The 20,843-nt window shown below is 40.7% G+C and overlaps 1 protein-coding gene across 1 annotated transcript in view; it reads right to left on the reverse strand.

Moving 5' to 3' along the window:
• LOC126184760 (spermatogenesis-defective protein 39 homolog) overlaps window positions 1-20,843 on the reverse strand; it is a 115,079-nt gene that overhangs the window by 13,568 nt on the left and 80,668 nt on the right. The window contains exons 9-10 of the mRNA XM_049927306.1: window positions 17,781-18,013; window positions 7,850-8,026 (exon numbers count right to left, since the gene is read on the reverse strand). Coding sequence (XP_049783263.1) covers window positions 7,850-8,026; window positions 17,781-18,013 — 410 coding nt within the window. The remainder of the gene's footprint in view (window positions 1-7,849; window positions 8,027-17,780; window positions 18,014-20,843) is intronic.

A 20,843-nucleotide genomic window follows, 5' to 3' on the forward strand; every position in this document is an offset into this window, starting at 1 on the left:
TGGAAAAGTTACTTATTACATCAAATACACTCCAAATGCAGTGCAAACTGCTGCTCATTTGCATTGCCTCTGGCATAAAAATGTTCCTTTCCATGGACTGGAGAATGTGAACAACCATTTCAAAGGTTGAAAAATGCATTGTTTAGTCATCCATGTCTTATTCATTCTGATTTGCAGAAACCAGTAATATTTACAGCTGATGCATAATAACATGGAATAGAGACAGTTTTATCTCACTAGATTGGTAACACTGAACTGCTTTCACATCTAAGATGCTAAAAAAAGACTGAAGTCAACTACAGTCAGCTGAAAAAGGAAGCTTTAGCTATAGGTGCCATGAAATTTAAATACCTGCATCGCAGAATTTTATGTTTTTTTTTGTGACTGACCATAACCTCTCAACTGTTCTTTTCCTCTCAACAAAAGATGTGACTGATCATACAGCAAAGACTCTGCTGTGTAGGTCATTAATTATTTCAAATTACCAATATGAAATTTTTTATCGCCCAATGGTACAAAATGCTAGCGCAAACATCGTGTCTTGCTTACATATGGGAAGTAATCTGGAATTTGATGCACCAAGAAGGTTCTTGTCTTCAAATTGATCAATGTAATTTGCAAGCACTGCAAGCTTTTCCCACTGTCAGTGGACCCCACAAGGTATTCAACACGATCAGTATGTGATTTCTCAGGTACAACATTTGGATGGGTTGACCTGCAGGTCCGAAATCTATCTCAGATACAGTAGAGCAAAAATACCATTCTGTTCAGAATGGCATAACTGCATTTCATATTCCTAATGAACAAACATGAGTCATGTTTTCCACAACATTGCAGGAAAATGTTTTGACTCATTTACATAGGGAACATGGGGGAACCCTTAAAACTAAGCAGCTAGCATGCCAGCATTTTATATGGCTTGATTTTCGTAAGCAGATTGAATCAATGACTGCCCATTTCCAAACTTGCATGGGCAACCAAGCAGCGCAGTGCAAATGATTTTTCAACTGGCCTCAACCTGAGGGTCCTTGGCACTGAATCCACATTGATTTTGCTGGTCCTTTCCAGAACACAAGCTAGTTAATTATGGTTGATGCATACAGTAGATATGCATTTGTCCTTCTAATGAATTTGACAACTAGCACTTGCACTACCAAAGCACTCGGTTCTTTCCTTTGTTTAGAAGGATTGCCACAAACTACCATTTTGGACAATGATTAACACTCCATTTTGGACAATGATTAACACTTCCCCTCATTGCAATTTCAACAGTTTTGCCAACAAAATGGACTCAGCATGTCCAAATTGCTCTGTTCTCTAATCAGACAAATGGTGAAACTGAACACTACATTTACACTTTAGAGGGGCAGATGTCCAAACTTTGTGTTTCGCAGTGGAGGGAAAATGCTTTTTTGTTGTTTCTCATCATCTATCTTACTCTGCCTTTTCACAACATGTTGGCAGAATTATTATATGTTCGTCATCAGTGCACTTTATTGCATTTCTTTGATCCTCAACACCCTGCTTTGGATGCCAACTTCGCTATAAAGTTCCAAAGTTCCACACAAAGGACAATGTTTTCTATCATGAATAAAACAAGCCTCATAACTAGGAACTTGGCATCGTCACTCAGATGACAAGCTCATTGTACTAATCAGGTCAAAAAAAGGCACTCATCAATGGCTCAAATGGCTCTAAGCACTATGGGACTTAACATCTGAGGCCATCAGTCCCCTATATTTAGAGCTACTTAAACCTAACTAACCTAAGGACATCAAACACATCCATGCCCGAGGCAGGATTCGAACCTGTGACCGTAGCAGCTGCGTGGTTCCGGACTGAAGCGCCTAGAACAGCTCGACCACAGTGGCCACACACCCATCAATGGAACCACAACTAACTTCATATTTGTGATTCTTGTGATCCTACTGTAGACTTTCATTTTTCAGAAATACTGCCTGCAACCTTGACTGCAGCCCCTAAGTAGCCTTTGACAGTTCCTAATGTTAGGGCTCATTGTTTGACAGATGACTCCATCATGGAGTTCAGCCCTTGCTCACCTACACAACTGGTGCTGCAGTAGTCACATCCATTTCCATTTTCCATTCACAGTGACGTCAGTCACGGACATCAAACCTGGATGAATCTCATAGTCTTCGGCAACCTCAGCAGCATCACTGCTGCACCCACCTGTGCCTCTGGGTGGCTGCCCGACCTCCAGTTTCTCGCAGATGTTCCCGGTGGTTTCCACCATAGTGCGCAATTTTGGGGAGGGGGGAGGGTAGGAGGGGGGAAGAATGTGGAATGCAGCATTGACAGTGTCTTTGTTGGCTGCACATGGCACGCCATGCGCCACTCACGTCTCTGTGGAAGAAGATTCATTTAAACAAGTTGCCAGTGGGCCACTGTAAGCCACACTCTCTGGGAATCACTGTCCTCCTATGTGTGACACTAAGGACATCACCAAAGGATGCCATCTTCACTTCAACTCGCAGCATGCAAATGCAAATGTAACCCTCCATGCATATTTTTAAGATGCTGCACACTACGGACCGAAAAGATCCCAGAAGATTTGCAGTGAGACCAATACAAAAACTAATTAGTAGCATGTTGCTATTGACATTCAGTGATGGACTCTCATATCCAGTGATCAACGTTATTCTATAAACAATTCAGTTATTGTAAGAGTGCTAAAGTGGAACCGAGAAGCAAGAGACTAAGTTATGTATAGTTTAAATCACCTTGTGTATAGTGTAAATAAATATGCTCACATTTTACTCATTTACAGACTGATTGTAGAGTTGATGTCACCTCTCGACAATTGGAAAAAGTTGGGTGGTTTGGGGTGGGGAGAGGAATTCTGTAAGAATGAAACTGTAAAGAAGACTGAATATAAAAGTCTCACATAGCTCACTTTTAAGTCATGCAAGTGAGATGAAATAATAAGGTTACAAGAACTCAGAGGCGAGGTATGGTGAACAAACAATTCATCAATTTAGAAAATGGAACACTACATGTCTACTCCGCAAACCACTGTGAAGTATATGGCAGTTGGTATTTCCCGTTGTACCACAGAGTAATGATTTTTCTTGTTCCATTCACATAAGGAGTGCAGCAAGAATGATTGCTTAAATGCCTATGTGCACACTGTAATTAGTCTAATCCTGTCTTCACTGTCCCTATGGGAGTGATATGTATGGGATTGTAGTATATTCTAAGATTCCTCAGTTAGCCCTTTGGTTGCTGCAGCTGCACGACCGGCTCGTCATGTCGAGCACGCCCTTGAGGTTAGCTAATCCGTTTACCTGCGCTAATGGCCATCTCCACAGGTTGCTGTCTGTGCCTGACCTCTTCGCTCGGCAGACTTCACCCTGTGCTGAGTATTTCTGGAGCCATGGCAGTTGTGACTGTCTGGCAGTCTGAGTGCGATCACCAATGTTACAAACAAACACAGTGTATCTGGATATTTATTCCATAGCTTTGAATCGGGAGATGAATTGCTCGAGAGACATAATGTACACTCAAACTGCTTATGCTGCTAACATGTAACTCCTCACCCAAGGCTTTCTTTCATTTGCAATTAGCTCTTGCGCATCATCATAAGGTCTCTGTATACATCTAAGTTTCATTTGGCCCACTGAGACTTAATTATCAGATTTTTGTACGCAACACACACACACACACACACACACACACACACACATATACACATACAAAGTAACATTTATGTACATAAAAATGAACTGCTGTTGGTTTGTGTCACTAAAACTCAAAAATAGTTTAACCAATTTGGATGATTCCTTCTTTTTTTTTTTTTTGCAATTGTTAAGGCAAGGTTTGAATTAAAGAAAAGCTTGGAAAAGTTGCCTAAAAAATTGGAAAATTCTGGAGCTTTTTTCTATGGGATTTTCATGATTTTCATTATTCATGACTAAAACGATCAATATGAATAAGTCTTTTTTGTTTTGTTTTGTTGATTATGACCTTGGACTTGAAGCAACCAGTCTGTGTTTGTCAGCATGGACTGGATGATTCAAATGTTTGTACATAATATGTTTGTCAGCACAGTAATTCACCTGGAGAGGCTCTTCAAGCTCAGATAATTCTGGGTTTTTATTTATTTATTTTTATGCGCTGTTATATTTCCCATCCTTCTTTCTCATCCGGGATTTGGACCAATATTGGCAAAGTTAAAATTTATTTACTAAGATGGTATCTGTTCTGTCGGACATGTCCAAAAGAACAGATACCATCCTAATAAATATATAGTTAAGGCTCACCGGCCACTTGACCATCTTCTTCTTCTGTGCGAACGCACAAACAGTGCCCGAACTCTTACAGGAATCGGCAACGTGCCGCGTGTAATGAGTATAATTGGCGGGGGCACTACGAATGTAGTGCGGGACAATACGTTCAGAATGTGGGTTTCGCGGAGGTGTGCCAGAGATAAATCCCTGCAGTCGTGCTATCCTCTGTGTCCTCGGTGGCTCAGATGGATAGAGCATCTGCCATGTAAGCAGGAGATCCCGGGTTTGAGTCCCAGTCGGGGCACACATTTTCATCTGTCCCCGTTGACGTATGTCAATGCCTGTAAGCAGCTAAGGGTGCTCATTTCATTGAAGTTACATTTTTTTTTATTTTTGTGCTTATTTTCCATTTCTTTGTTTTTTAACTTTTTTATTTTTAAATATTTTTTTTCAGAAGTAAGGGCCTGATTTCATCTTTCAGATGTATCAACGTGGCTGAAAGTTTTTCTTTGTGTGGTATGTTTCGAAATGTGGTATAACACACAAGGGTACATTGCATGTTTTGCATTCATATTTTATTTCTTGGCACAAATTCTGTTTTGCACAGACTGCATATCTACACCATTGTCCGTGTTTCTTGGACTGGTCACTTGGAATGACATCTGAAAAGTGCCTTCCAGCAAAGTGCAGAGCATTCCCATCATCAGAGTGTCTTCATTTCCCGTCTCTTCTCCAAGCTGTAGCAAATTTTTACACAAGTTCTCATACCAGACAAATGAAAATCTGCTAATGGTATTTTTCTCCCTGTTACCAATCTGTGAAGAGAGTAATCATTCAAAACACAAAGGTCTACAACATGGGAAAAAAAAAAACACCAGGATATGTCCATGTTCACAATATGGTTTCATTACTGTTGCCACTATGTCACCGGATTTCTCTAAATTATGGACTTCAATTTCTGGTGTTGTGCCTGAGTATACAATGAAATCCAAGATGTATCCAGTTTTACAGTCACTCAACACAATTGCCTTGATTTTGAATCTTCTTTGTTTCAAAGGAATGAATTGTTTAAAAGATAGGCGACCTTTGAACAATAATAGGCATTCATCGACACAGACCTTTTTTTATGGATTAAACACACTATGTAATGCAATACAAACTGTTTCAATTATTCTCCTAATTTTAAACCAACTGGTATCTTCACAGTTGGGAGTTGTCACTAAAACGCAACATTCTCAAAAGTAACATAAAACTGTCATGGGACATAATTTCACCAAAAACTGGAGCACTCAGAAGTACATCTCAACTTTTTAACATGGCGCATGAGAAGCAAAATACCAGTGAAGCAATACAGTTCCTCAAAACCAGTATCTTTCCAAGTGGGCAGTAAAAAATGAACTCATTCTGGCGTATTTGCCATGATAAAAGTGAAAAATCGGTTTGTTTCAAGTGCTATAAATTTCATCAGATTTTCTGACTGAAATAGCATGAAAAAGGATAGAAAGCTTGAATCAGGTGCTAGTTGGCAATTATGTCCTGAAGATGAGTCATCAAATGCATGTAGTGTTGGACTGAAATCGTGCTTTTGCCAATCAAATTTGTCATTAAGGTGTGGCCTTTTACAGATTGATTCGTCTCCACTTTCAGAATCTGAAGAAGAACTATCCTGATGAGCTCTACTAGGTGAAATATGTAGATGTGTATTACTATGAGATCCTTCTGAATCATCATCATCATCATCATCATCATCTTCATCACTAAAGTCATTCAAGATGACACACTATCTATCACTGTCACTGTCACCCCTGGTGATCTCTTTGTTGGTGCAACCACGGTGACATGCCATTTATTGGGGAACTCAAAAGTGATAGCAGTCTAAAAATCCCGACGAATAAGCAGAAAGCTACACGACACCAAAAAAGCAGAATGCAGATGATCACATGAACCAACTAGCATGGATGTCGAACAGCGACTGTGAAATCCGACGGAAATACTGCTGAAAACTAAACAACAACACGGAAGCACAATGCAAATGATCATGGGGAACCAGCTAGCATGAATGTCAAACAGCAACTGTGAAATCTGACAGAAATACTGCTGAGTGGCTACAGACATCTACAGGACCACAGGTAGTAGAACTAACTGATGGTAAAAGCCATCACTGGGGGGCCAACCAGGCTGTGACAGTGAATGCAGCACTAATGGGAAATACCACTGCAGTGGCTAACAATCTCTACAGCATCTGTGGAAAGGTGAAGCATGGCGGGATTTCATGTCTGCAGCACTCAAAGCGTTAATACAGTTTCCTGAAACTTTATACGTAGGCTTCATGAGATGAATGGTATCTATCGTCAAGTGTCTGCCAATTCATGATTGCTATTTTTTCCCTCCTCTCCAAACAAATCTGTGACCATTCATGCTGCCATTTTTTTTGTGTGTATGCCCAACATGTCTGGCTAGCCTTATTTGGTATACATACCACAAATTTCATCAATACTCTAAGATGGGTCACATGACTGATTAATAAGCAGTCTCCTTTGCAGGTGGATTGCATTTCTCCAGTGTCCTAGCAATAGACCTAAGCCAACCACCTGCTTTACCTATGACTAAGGCTATGTGATCATTTCATTTTATATCCCTGCACATTGTTACACTCAGGTTCTGTATGAGTTAACTGATTCCACATGTGACTCATTGATATCGCAGTTGTAGGATGCCACAATTTTATGTTTTGCAAGGAGTAAAGTTTTAAATTTCTAAACATTTAAAAGAAGTTGCCAATCTTTGTACCAGTTTGAAATCTTACCAAGATTTGACTAAACATTTGTGCAGATTTTTTTTCACACAGCACATAATTACTGATAACTGTATCATCTGCAAAAAACCTGAGTTTGGCTCTAAGCACTGTGGGACTTAACATCTTAGGTCATCAGTCCCCTAGAACTTAGAACTACTTAAACCTAATGACATCACACCCATCCATGCCCGAGGCAGGATTCAAACCTGTGACCGTAGCAGTCCCGCGGTTCCAGACTAAAACCTGAGTTTACTTTTAACAATGTCTGTTAGGTAATTAATACACAACATGAACAGCAAGGGTCCCAACACACTTCAATTAAATTACTTCTACATTTGTCACTGATTCTCCATCCGTGATAAGATGCTGCCCCCTCCCTTCCAAGAACTCCAAAATCCAGTCACAAATTTCATTTGATACCCACACAATTATACTTTCATTAATAAGTGTTTGTAGAGGGAGAACCTGTATAACTGTATGTAGTTGTCCACATCATGGAAAACTGTAAATATATAAAACCAGAACTAACTCTAAAATAACTAAGGACAGCCTTTACTAAAGTTAAACCTATCTCTGTCTGTTACATCATAATTTGACAATACATACTATGTTCCTCACTTTGAGATTATCAATGTATCACGTACATCTTTGGCATAAATATTCTTCAGTTTGGGATCATTAATGTATCGCATGTACTTTTAGAATACAATTGCAAAGACACATTATTGAACGAAGGAAAAAAATCTGTGCAATAAGGACTGCATTAGAAGTACAGTAGTTTCACAGAATTTCAGTGTCTACTCACATCAATAACAGTTCTGTGGCATTGTAGTTTACGAGCAATGTTTAGTCGTTTCCCAGTATTGTCTATGAAAGCCAAATATTTACACAGTACATCATTTGGTGCACCAAGTTCGTGAAGCTTCAACATAAGCGGCTCCACAGGAACAGCAGTCTTCAATTTCTTCCCACCAAGCCAACTCTAAAAATAAAAAAAAGTCCTTTACTCTTCCCATTATATTATGAACAGTACCTCAACAAACTGTCACATGTACACTAAAGTTAGTTTCAAAAATATTTCTGTTTTTCAATCATCCCATCAACTGTACATACTACTCACATATGGCATAATAATATGACTTACTGAAATGGACAAATAAATGCTATCTCATACTGGGCATTTCAAGGGGAACAATAATGTCTTTGGTGGAATGAAAAAAAATGCATATAATCACAAGTAAAAATTTCAGTGAGTGCTATAATTAGTGCAATCTGAACGCTATGAATAAAAACTAGTGATAAGGATAGAAAAAAAGCATATATAAGTTGATGAAATAAAGCATGTGACTGAAGCAACTATGCGACTATTTAGGACTAAATGTTCTTACAGTGAGCCATGCAGCCAGTACAGTGAATTGCACTGTGTGGTCACAACACATCAAAATGCAATTTTTTGTTAATGTTATTTTGTTGACTGTTTTCAGTAATGCTAAGATGTCTTTTCCTATGGTGAACAGGGGCACCAGCCACAACATTCATGACAGTTATCATGTGCGGGTCAAAGTAGGCGACACTAGTGCATTCTGTAGCAGCCACGGGGAAATGTCAACTATAAACTCAGATAATCAGGTGACACACGAGGAGCTACAGACCACGGGGTACCTCACCAGGCATCAGCAAAACCACGCTTCCATCCAGTCATGAGAGAATGGGGGCAGCATGTCTTTTCCTGAAGATAATTATTTAATCTAATCCAGGGACCACTGAGGACACTTCCCATCAGTGAGAGCAAGTCAAGTCATGTGCCAACTGCTTGGAGACCATCACTTAAGCACTTGTCAGTGCGCCATCAAAGAAGACTGTGTCACACCAAGAAGTTAGGTTTTGTAGTAGGCAATAGTTCGAGTGGTAGTGTTTTCCTGTTTTAGTTCTGGCTCCCAGAACTGTATTTAATTGGAATTGCTAAAGACATGTGGGCAATTTCTTGTTTACCCCAGTAACCACTAGTTCTTTGCAATCTAATGAAGCAGCTGTTTGTAACATCTACCAGTGTTCTTCTTAATTAGTAACAAAGTTGGATTTTTCATTGGTGATGAGAATTTTTGAACTGTTAGAACACATGTGCCATGTCCCAGGTACAACACGAACAAGCAGCACCAGTACTGCAAAATGCAGACATTATACATCTGGTGCTGCTCTTACTCCACAGGGTGCAACAGGCAAACGAGGTCCTAATGGAACAAATTATCACCTTCAAAACACTCACTCCAGTAACAGCGGGGTTAGGTTCCCATCCTGTCACCCGTGTATGTTCAGGTACATCAGTATCGCTTCCCTTTCAATCCTTTGACAGGAAAATTGAGTCTTGGGCCTAATTCATACACCAATTAGATTAGCACTTTCCAGTGTACAACATACGTGGTGATGAGCAGCAGCAAGCCTTCCTATAGGTGAATGCAGGACCTGCGATCTACCACCTTTTACAATAGTTACCTCTCAAAGTGGAGCTGTACCATACGCTTCCTAAAAGAAAAGCTTAGCTGACTATTTCTACACTCAGATAGACTTTGCAGCAGTGCAGCACAAAAATTTTAGCTGCCAAAGTTACATTCCAGAACCTATAGGGAACGAATAGCTAGGCTCCAGGGTCTCTCCCGGGAATTCAGATTTCAATGTTCCAATGACCAATGCAAGCTCTCTTATGAATCGACTGTAGTCAAACATATGATTTTAGGTCATAAACCTGATGAAGGCCTCTAGGAGGATCATCAAAGCTTTCAAACAAACAATCTGGGCAGAAGCTTCTATACAAGACACAGCCCTCGTATTTACCTCCCATCTGGAGTTGGAAGCCTATTAACACCATTTTGTCAGACAAAGACCCTCCCAGGACACATCATTTCAGACTATTACCATCCTGCAAGCAGTGTCCTGTTAGCCACCCATGACACCAGTGTCGTTTCCACATGCTGACATGTACCACCTGCAGAGAATCTGGACATGAGGCTGAAGACAGTCACTCTTCCACTCCAATGTCTGTGGACTGGGCATGAAGTGACTCCGAGGAGGATCTTACACAGCCCAGCTTTCAAGATGTGGCATTTGTATGGACTGTCCTCCCATGTCCATTAAACTGATGTCCATACAGATCAAAAAGGAAACAAACCAGTCATCAATATTGGGTTGTTGGCTACTGCCATCTACTGGACCACATACCAAGCCATTGGGTCTCCTCCACTGCACACTCTCGAGACCACGTTGTCTAGTTTTAATAACGATCTCATTACTGTATGGGATGCTTCCAACCCAGATTCTTCCATGGCACCACAGTAACACCGGCTCCGATTTTGGTGGTGGCAGCCCCAGGGGCATCCAAGATGCTTGGTCTAGACTTCCTTAACACCTTCAAGATTCATGACACTTATGAAGTAGTCCACTCACTGGGCCTATGCCCCTACACCACCGAACTCTTGGCGAAACTCATGTCAATGTTACAGAAGTCTTCAATGGGTGTTTCCGGATTCTGGGCACATATATTGCTGTTATCCACTGCAGTCTCAAAATTTTTAAGATCCGCTGCGTCAAGTTTACACTACAGGATAAGCTTTGACTGGAATTGCAACACACCCAGGAAGTTGGCACCCTCACCACAGTTATGTTTAGTTGTTTAGCCAACGGGCCTTACACATCATGATGGTGGAGAAGTCACTGGGCACCATCTGCATCTGCACAACTTCAAGGTCACCACCAACACCCAATTTGTGGTAGCCATGTATCCTGTTCTCAAGATCGAGGACATTGTTTCTTGTCTCACCGGAGGAAAAGTGTTAATCAAAATTGACCTTTGGGATGCATAACTCGAATTCGCATTGGATGATGACTCCTGAAAGATTGCTGTTATCAATACTCCAGTTGTATTGTACTAATATACCATGCTCCCATTTGACATTGTCAGTGCCCAAACAAGCTCCAGAGGTACTTGGAGCAACACTTTAAAGATATTGAGTGATGGTGAAACTACCCTGGTGGTATTCTGGTCAGTAGAAAGGATAGGCCGATCTTGCCCACAACCTAGAGACACTCTTCTCCACATTCATGATGACAAATTTTCACTGTAATCTTGCCAATGCTATTTATTCATCCACCAGGCCGAGTATTTAGGGGACATATTCAGTGCGTTGGGTATCTGGCCTATGCCACAGCATGTGTCCATCATCCAACAATTATAGGTTCCCAGAGACGTGTCCCAGCTAAAGTCTGTATTGGGCCAGCTGAAATGCCACTGGCAGTGCATTTCATATGCCACAACTGTGGAGCTGCTGCCCCACTTCATCAGTAAGAACATGTACTGGAAGTAGTCCTCCCAATGTAATATGGGGTTTCATGACCTGAAGCTGGCCCTCCTTCGGCCTACTTCCTTAATGGCACACGATGGCAGCAAAATGACTTAGTTCTGGTGGTCAATGCTTCAGACAGCAAGATCGGCGCACTTTTGTCCCACATGAGTAACAATGTGGAGCGACCCATTGCATTTGCATCAAAAACCCTCACGGCAGTGCAGAGGAATTACAGTCAGGTGGAATAGGAGGCTTTGGTGTTCGTCTTTGGAATCAAACACTTCCATGATTAGGTCTATAGCCATCGCTTCACGCTCATGATGGATCATAAATCTCTAAAGACGCTTTTCAAGTCATCAGCAGAAATATCAATCCAAATGGCACAAAGGCTGCAATGGTGGGCCCTTTTTCTCTCAGGATATGCTTACGATATCCAGTATCGCCTTATTGCTGCCCATGCTAATGCAGACATCCTTTTGTGACTGCCTGGAGTTGACAAAGATCCAGAAGTAGGTTTTTTCATTTGGAAGGTGAGGCCACAGACATCATATCCAACCTCCCCATTGTCACATGCCTCATGGCACAACACATAGCAAATGACCCTGTCCTCCAAGATTTTGCAATATACAACACAGGGGTGGCCCACGGGTAAGAAACAGCAGACACACCTGGACCTCCAAGCATAATGGAACAGATGGCACAAGTTTCCATCCTCACTTGGCGTTGAGTTGCTACAAGTTACTACGGGCTGAGCTCGGGTGCTGATTCCCAGCACCCTCTGACATTAGGCCTTTCACCTTCTCCATGAAGGCCACTGGAAAGTTGTAATGATGAAGAACTTCATCCGGCAACTTGTTAATTCATCTCACCCAGCAACATGTTTACTTTGGTGGTACAGGTGCCGATATTGCCCGGATGGTAAGGGAGTGTTGCATATGCCAGAGTAAGCAACAGCAACCACCCCCTAACCCCCTCCCCACGTCAGTATTTACCATGGCCCACCATGATGTCTCCTTGATCATGTCTACATTTGGATTTTTTCAGGCCCTTTCTGCAGATCTATGTGGCTCCTGGTTGTGGAGGGACGCAGCGGATGCCCCTTTGTGTTTTGTGTGCAGTCCACAACCTTGGCGAAAACAATTAGGTGCTAGTACACTTGTTTGCCCTTGAAGATCCCCAGACACCTTGGTCTTTGATTTATGTTGGTGGAGTTCTAGAAATTCTGCACCTCTAATGGAATCATGTTAATCGACACTGCACTGCTCCACACTGCCTTGAATGGCATGTCCAAATATTTGGTACACACCTACAACTTCCAAATAGGAAAAAAACCTCAACAGCACTCCACTGAAGGAGGCCTTGATGTTATTTCTTTTTTAGTCCTGTGCATCTCCTCAGGACAGATCCTCACTGGCAGAGAAACCACATGGCCACTATTGTAGATCACAATTGTCCCTAGTCCCAGCTCCTGGGAGTTACTTGGAGCCTATACCACAGAGTTGTATTTAGTTGGAAATGCTGAAAAGTGTGATATTCCTGGCTGCGGTTGTAAGTATTTTATTTTACTAGAAGCTTGAATTGATGCAGCTTGATACACATGAAGTAGCATATGGTAAAAAAGTGGAGTGAGGTACAAGCAACAGATGATACAGTATGTACCAGTTCCGTGGGAGAGTCTGCCAATTGTACTAAACTTGCTTTTGATTGGTCGGCATGTTTGGATGCTAGGCACCAAAATGCCTAACTTCTCATAATAATTATTTATATAATTTTCATTGTATTTAATCCAGTTTTTAGTGGTTACTCTATGAGTCTATTGTGTTTGTTTATTAAATTTCACTAGTTTTGAGAAACATAAGAGTAACAATATTGCAAACGAAGTTGTTCGAACACCTTCGGGTCACTCTGGCGCACCTGGGAGACAAAGTACTTTGGCTGCACTAGTCGCTGTTTTGGGCGTTCTGGAGGGCCGGACACATATATCTGTTTTGGGAGTTCTGGAGGGTCGGACACTTATCTCAGTATTGTGCATTGCTTAGATGTGTACATGTAATAGTCACTCTGATTCGGGTGTTCTGAAGAGCCAGATATGTTGTACTCTATATCAGATGTAACTGAGTTGTGAACATGTAATATTCACACTGTCTAGCGCGTACCGGAGAGCTGGACATGTGTATCATATTTTGGAAGCTGTCAGAATAGTTACCACAAAATTAAGAAAGCTATGCCAAGTGTTGTATAAGGCAGTGTATATGTGTGAATATCTGAATAATAACCAAATAGGATATATTAATGAGAACTGTCACCTACCATCATTGTCAGTACTACAGATCTTGCCCTCTATAGATACAGAGACTAACCTGGGCAAGTGGCATCCTGCAAAAGGCACAATCAAAGGCTAGAACTGACAGCATAGCAGCTTCCGCTGAAGAAGATCTCACAATCGACAGGCTGTCCTCTGCACTGGGGACACAACTTTACAACACAACAGGTTGGTGGAAAAAAATGGTCAGAGACACTTACTCAATCACTCCAGATCTCTCCAGTTTCCAGATCTGACTTCCAAAGGGACACAAAATTCATGTATAGCATCTCCTTGCAGGGGAATGTGTATTTAAAGAAGAGGCTACTATCCATTAACGTGAACTGTGAACTGGGTGAGACGTGAAAGTCATAGTGAGAACAGTGGACTGTAATGATTATCATAAAATGCCCGAATCAGCAGTGTATGAACAGTGAAAAAGATAAAAAGTGACACTGTGTGAACTGTGAAATTATATCCTGTTTGAACTTCTGTAAGTTTCTTTGAACCGTTTGGCAACAAAATTTATAAATGCCACTAATTAATCCACATCGCATCACGAAGCTGAAAGTGAAAATGCGAAAACGCAAAATAGAAGCGTAAAGTTGTAAGTGTGCGCGCGGTCCAAAGGGACTATGTTTTATTTCACTGCTATGAGAAACAATGCCTCAGGGAGCAGTTAGCAGAGCAGTGTACAGCAGGTGAGGTGGATGACATGGAAGCAACACCTGTCACCTCCACCTGCTGCAGTCCAATGTTAGCAAGTGGCAAACGGCAGAGATAGGTGTCTGTGGTTGACTTCAGCAGCCAAAGGCACCCAGCATGACAAAAACAATGTAGCGAGCAACAGCATCATGCCAGACAAGAAGGGGTGTTATTAGGTAAAAGTGGATGGCATTGTGCTGATGGAAAACGTGTTATGTAAAGCTGGACAGCATTGCAGCATTGTTTAGTTCCTATCATATATAAACACCAATAAGTGTAGTGAGTGTTTATGAGGAGATTTAATGGTCCAGGTGCTGATGTTTATTGTTGAATAACAAGACTATAGAAAATAGCTATAAGCTGAAAATCATAAATGATATTTTGTAGCAAGAACAAGTTCATGATGTAATGTGTGTTTTGTGAAGGTTTATTGATAGAATTGAGATGAGAAAGTATATGTGTAGCATTAGTAAGTCAATGGTTTTGGTTAATTGGGGTGATATTTTAGGAACAGCAATTTCCTAGGTTTTTTTTCTTTTTTTTGTGGGGGAGCACCTTAGAGATTGGAAACTTCAATTTTATTCCAAATTTGGGGAAAAATTTTCTCATTTCCAAATTTGTTAGATGTCTTTGAGGACAGGCCAATTTTGGAAATCAAAGAAGGAGTGAGATGTGTGATATTCCTGGCTGTGGCTGCCAGTATTTTATTTTGCTAGAATCTCGCCTTGATGCAGCTTGATACACGTGAAATAGTATATGCTACAAAAATGGAGTGAGGTACAAGCAACAGATGGTACAATATGTACCAGCTGCATGGGAGCGTCCATCAATTGTACTGAACTTCCTCCTGATTGGTCAGCACGTTCAGGTGCTAGGCACCAAGATGCCTAACTTTTCTTGCTACCTAAACTACTTAACTACTTACTACCTAAACTACTTTATATACTTTTCAATGTGTTTAACCAAGTTTTTAGTATAACAATCTCTCATGGTAACCCTACAAGTCTATTGTTGTTTATTAAATTTCACTAGTTTTGAGAACCAAAAGAGCAACGATATTGCAACTGAAGTGCTTTGAACACCTTATGGACATGTATCTCTGGTTTGGGCATTCTGGAGGGTCAGACACGTGCATTACTTAGATGTGCATTACTTAGTATCGTGCATTACTTAGACATGAATACGTAATAGACACACTGACTCGGGTGTTCTCTAGAGCCAGACATGTTGTACTCTATATCGGGTGTAACTTAATTGTGAATATGTCATATTCACTCTGTCTAGTGCGTACCAGAGAGCTGGACATGTGTATCATATTTCGAAAGTTGTCAGAAAAGTTGCCATACAATTAAGAAAGCTATGTCAAGTGTTCTAAAAGACAGTGTAAATGTGTGAATATTTGAGTAATAACCAAACAGGATACATTAATGAGAAGTGTCGTTTCACTGTCAGTACTACAGATCTTGCCGTCTGTAGGTATAGAGACTGATCTGGGCAAGGGGCATTCTGCAAAAAGCACAATCATAGGTTCAAATTGACAGTGTAACAGCCTCTGCTGAAGGAGGTCATATGACCAACAAGCTGTCTTCTGTGCTGGGAACACAACTTTATAAGATGACATGTTGATGGGAAGAATGGTCAAAGACTCTTATTCAATCTCTCCAGCTTCCAGATTTGATTCCAAAGGGACACACAATGTATAAAAGGTGATGTTAATTTCCTGTTATACATTTTGTAACCACTAGTTTTTTGCAAGCTAACATAAATGGGGCACTTCTCAATTAGTAACAAAGTAGGATTTTTCACCTTGTTCCCTAATATTTTTCTTCTCTGAAAAGACAATAATTTTGAATGCTTTATGTTCCTATTGTGCTGATATCCAAACAGTTTCTTCATCTCCCACATTGGAACACAGCATGCTGAAATCCTGTCCTCATAGATACACACATTGCTTGGTTAAGCTATAGATAAATTTATTGTTGATTAACAACTGGATTTTTAAATTGACTAAATTAAAATATCAAAAGCCAACCACCAACTCTGTTGCACTTTTAGACACCCACCTCTCTCTGTCCCCCAATGACCAGTGCATTTTTTATTTGAAACTGGCTTGGCATTCTTTTATTAAAAAAGTGCCTAGTCTCTCACTGTAAGGAAAAGTAATTTTGCAGAGAGTCATCCCCCCCCCCCCCCAAAAAAAAAAAAAACACCACACTGTAAAAGAACTTAAGAAGACAACAGATTCATCATTCATCATATTCCAAACAAATTAACACAGAAACATAGTGTCTAAATGCAACTCTGTAAAGACATGTTAGTATTTGTTGGGTCACAAATGAAAAATACAGATTATAGTAATGCTATCAAATATTAAAGTATTTTGATCAATGTGCAGTTACTATCCATCATGAGATTTCAGTAAACTAGCATCTGAGCTTTATGGTAAAGTCTTGTCTATGGAAAGCAGAAATCTGGGACGCAGTTGCAGTCTATCACTGAGATTCAGGCTGTGATTTTCTTCACAAATTAACTTCTTGTTATTACAGCACTGAAGAAACTATACTGCATAGGGGGTTTAGGTCAGTTGGTATACTTGATCCATCTCACCTGCTGTTACCATGTGGATGACAAATTTTCAATTCTTTACAACAATACCATGTAATTGGAGCATCAGAAAATCTGTGAGTCTGTACTTGGACAATACATTTACCTTTAGGGAGGTTGCAATGCCAAAATGCAGGACAATCTGCATAGAATCAATGATTGGTGCAGTGGCTTGCAGCTATCAATGACTTTCAAAAATAATTCTTCATTTTCATGCACTAATCTCATAAGAGCATTTCTGTTCCAGTGAAAAGATAGTCTTGTGAAAAACTGTCCTTTCCCATTAACTGAAATTTTGCCTCGAGAACTGCTTTCCAACAGGTAGAGATATTACTTATTAAATAACAACGTGCTGTGGTTCCATGCATTTTGCTTTTATGCAAAAAATCTACATGGTTGCATGGTATTATTTCTCAAATGACAATTATTATTACCTTCATTTTTCATATCACAGTAGCACAATTATGATTTCATTAGTTATGTTATGTAGTTACCAACATCTATACACAGGTGGAAAATGATTGTTAACAGTCACACACACATTATATGAGTCCTCCCACATTCTGAGTACATCACAAAAGCCATCAAATGACAGTTTCACACTTGCACAGTCATTGGGCATATTTCTAATATTCAGTAGATAGGAGGCATCTTCTACTTCATATGTACCTTAATGTGTTGCAGTTTTGTAAGGATTTCTCAATACATCTGTAATTTTACTACAGGTACAACATATATTTAAAGAGCAACTCACAATTAGCTTCTCATTACAAAAAAATATATCTTGCCTTTGTAAATAAGAGGGCTTCAATGTCATCCCATGCATGCAATGAAGCACGCACAGTTAATGCTGTCCACTGGAACTGCTTTTCACTTATTCCATGTTGCTGGCATAAAGTTAACGGTGAAAATAAGTTTCCCTTTGGTTCATCCCAGTAATGTTTACAAACGTAAGCCAGTGAATCAAGAACTGAATTATTTATGATGTTATTCTCATTCGAAGAAACAGCTTGTTGCCATTCTGTAATAAACAGTATCATTTAGTTACAAAGCACTGCATATCAGAACAACTAATCAGATCAAATGCAGCACAGCTGGCAAGTTACCATGATATCATAAAAGTACCAATGTTAAATACTACAATTTATTTTAATCCTGATGATGTAACAAAAGATAACACTTTTTTCAATAGAAATGGATACTATGAGAACACTATTTTAAATACACACATGAAAAAAAGTTTTGCATCACCCCAGTTCCCAGAACTCCTGAAGATAGACGTTGATTGTGGATATTGTATCACAGACACAGTCCCTTTGACTGTTCAGAGATGTCACTAAACCCACCCAAAGATGTAAACAACCATGCATGAGCAGCGCCTATTAGATGGAGGGGGTCTGACAGCTGATCACTTTCAGTCATTCCACCAGGAAGGAGGTACACAGCTCATGTTGTTTGTAGTGCAACCATGCCTAGACAGTCAATACCGTGGTTTGATTGTGCCGGCACATTTACTTTGTGCCAGGAAGGACTCTCAACAAGAGAATTGTCCAGGCATCTCGGAGTGAACCAAAGCGATGTTGTTCAGAGATGGAGGAGATACAGAGAGACATAAATTGTTGATGACATGCCGCAACCACAACACCCTGCAGCATAGTACAGATGGGCCCAACAACATGCCGAAAGGACTGCTCAGAACTGGCATCACATTCTCTTCACTGCTGAGTGTCGCATATGCCTTCAACCAGACAATCGTCGGAGATGTGTTTGGAGGCAACCCACTCAGGCTGAATGCCTTAGACACACTGTCCAGCGAGTGCTGCACGGTGGATGTTCCCTGCTGTTTTGGGGTGGCATTATGTTGGGCTGACGTACGACGTTGGTGCTCATGGAAGGCGCAGTAATGGCTGTATGATACGTGAATGCCATCCTCCGACAGAATGATGCAACCATATTGACAGCATATTGGTGAGGCATTTGTCTTCATGGACGGCAATTAGCGCACCCATCATCAATATCTTGTGAATGACTTCCTTCAGGATAATGACATTGCTCAACTAGAGTGGCCAGCATGTTCTCCAGTCATGAACCATATTGAACATGCCTGGGATAGATTGAAAAGGGCTGTTTATGGACGATGTGACCCACCAACCACTCTGAGGAATCTATGCCGAATCACCATTGAGGAGTGAGACAAGCTGAACCAATAGTGCCTTGATGAACTTGTGGATAGTATGCATCAATGCAAGAGGATGTGGTAATGGGCATTAAAAGTACTGGTGTGTACAGCAATCTGGACACCACCTCTTAAGGTCTTGCTGAATAGTGGTACAACATGCAATGTGTGGTTTTCATGAGCAATAAAAAGGGCGGAAATGATGTTTATGTTGATCTCTATTCCAATTTTCTGTACATGTTCCAGAACTCTTGGAACCAAGGTAATGCAAAACTTTTTTTGATGTGTGTACATGTAATACTAGACTGGCTGGCACGGAAGTAGAGTCCTCAAGGTCACGGTCGCTGCCTGCCGCCAGCAGGGGCTGCGGGCTGTGATTTGCCTGCCTCTCGGCTTTGTTGCCATGTAGGTACCATTAGTGGTGCAGTCAGAGCAGCTGAAAGCTCAGTGTTACTGAGCTATATTGAGTGTTCATGTTTCATCTCAGTCTCTTACTGTCTTTAGAATGGTGCTTTGACGTGTGTTCGATGGTGAACAACAATGCAGGAGCAATGGTCTACTGGTAGTACTCCTCTGGTCGGTGTGCGTAAAGGTTGGAAAGACATTCGTAAACAATCGAAAATTATCATATTGAATGTACTCAAGTTCTTTACTGATCTGGCCGACAATGAAGACGCGAGTATTAACTTACATTTTGCCCAAATTCATAACCTTACCACTAAAGCGTGTGGTGTCTCCAAATCAACCACAGGCTGTATTAGCAAATCTGTGTCATTGGCAGAATCTCCAGACATGAATGAGTGTTTCGAGTCTCCAAGAAAGGGATACAAATGTGAACAAAAATCAACCGACTTTGAGGATTTTAGCAAAGAGCTCATGTGTAGAACTGTACTTGGATATTATGACAGAGGAGAGTATCCAATGGCTACAAACATACAGGCTGACCTCCATGTGAAAAAATTAATTACTCGGGCTCTTCATCTTCTCCATCCCCTTGGTTTCCGATTCAAGAAGGGTAATGATGGACAGAAATCCTTAATGGAACGCAGAGACATTGCAGCATCAAGAGTGAAGCTTTTGCGTACAATGCATTTCCTGTGTGCTGAAGACACCAAGCCTGTAGTGAACTTGGATGAAACTTGGGTTTCACAGAACCACACCAATAGGTATATATGGCACAACTCCAAAGGAAATGGTGGTTTGAAAGTGCCTACTTGTAGAGGTGGCCGAGTAATCATTGCCAAAGCTGGTTCATTAACCACAGTCTTCATGCCAGAGGCCAAACTTGTTTACCATGGTGGGAAAAGTTCTTGCCAATCCGATTACCATTCAGAAATGAATGGAGAAGTTCTTAAGAATTGGTTTATTCGACTGTTGTCTGTGCTGAAGAATGGTCAATTATTGTGACGGATAGTGCCAGCTACCACTCCATTCAGATAGAAAAGCTGCCACATTCAAATTGACACTAGGCAGATATTATGGAGTGGTTAAAGGGAAAGAATGTTTCATTTTCAGTCAATGAAACTAAGGCTGAACTCCTGTTTAAAGAAGAAATCGTAGGTACCAAAAAGACTTACCAATTAGATCAACTGGCAAACGAAATGGGACACCAAGTGGTACGTCTACCACCGTATAACTGCCATTATAATCCTATTGAACTGATATGAGCCCAAAT

The sequence above is a fragment of the Schistocerca cancellata genome, chromosome 4 (assembly GCF_023864275.1).
Source record: "Schistocerca cancellata isolate TAMUIC-IGC-003103 chromosome 4, iqSchCanc2.1, whole genome shotgun sequence".
In the NCBI taxonomy this organism is placed as follows: Eukaryota; Metazoa; Arthropoda; class Insecta; order Orthoptera; family Acrididae; genus Schistocerca; species Schistocerca cancellata.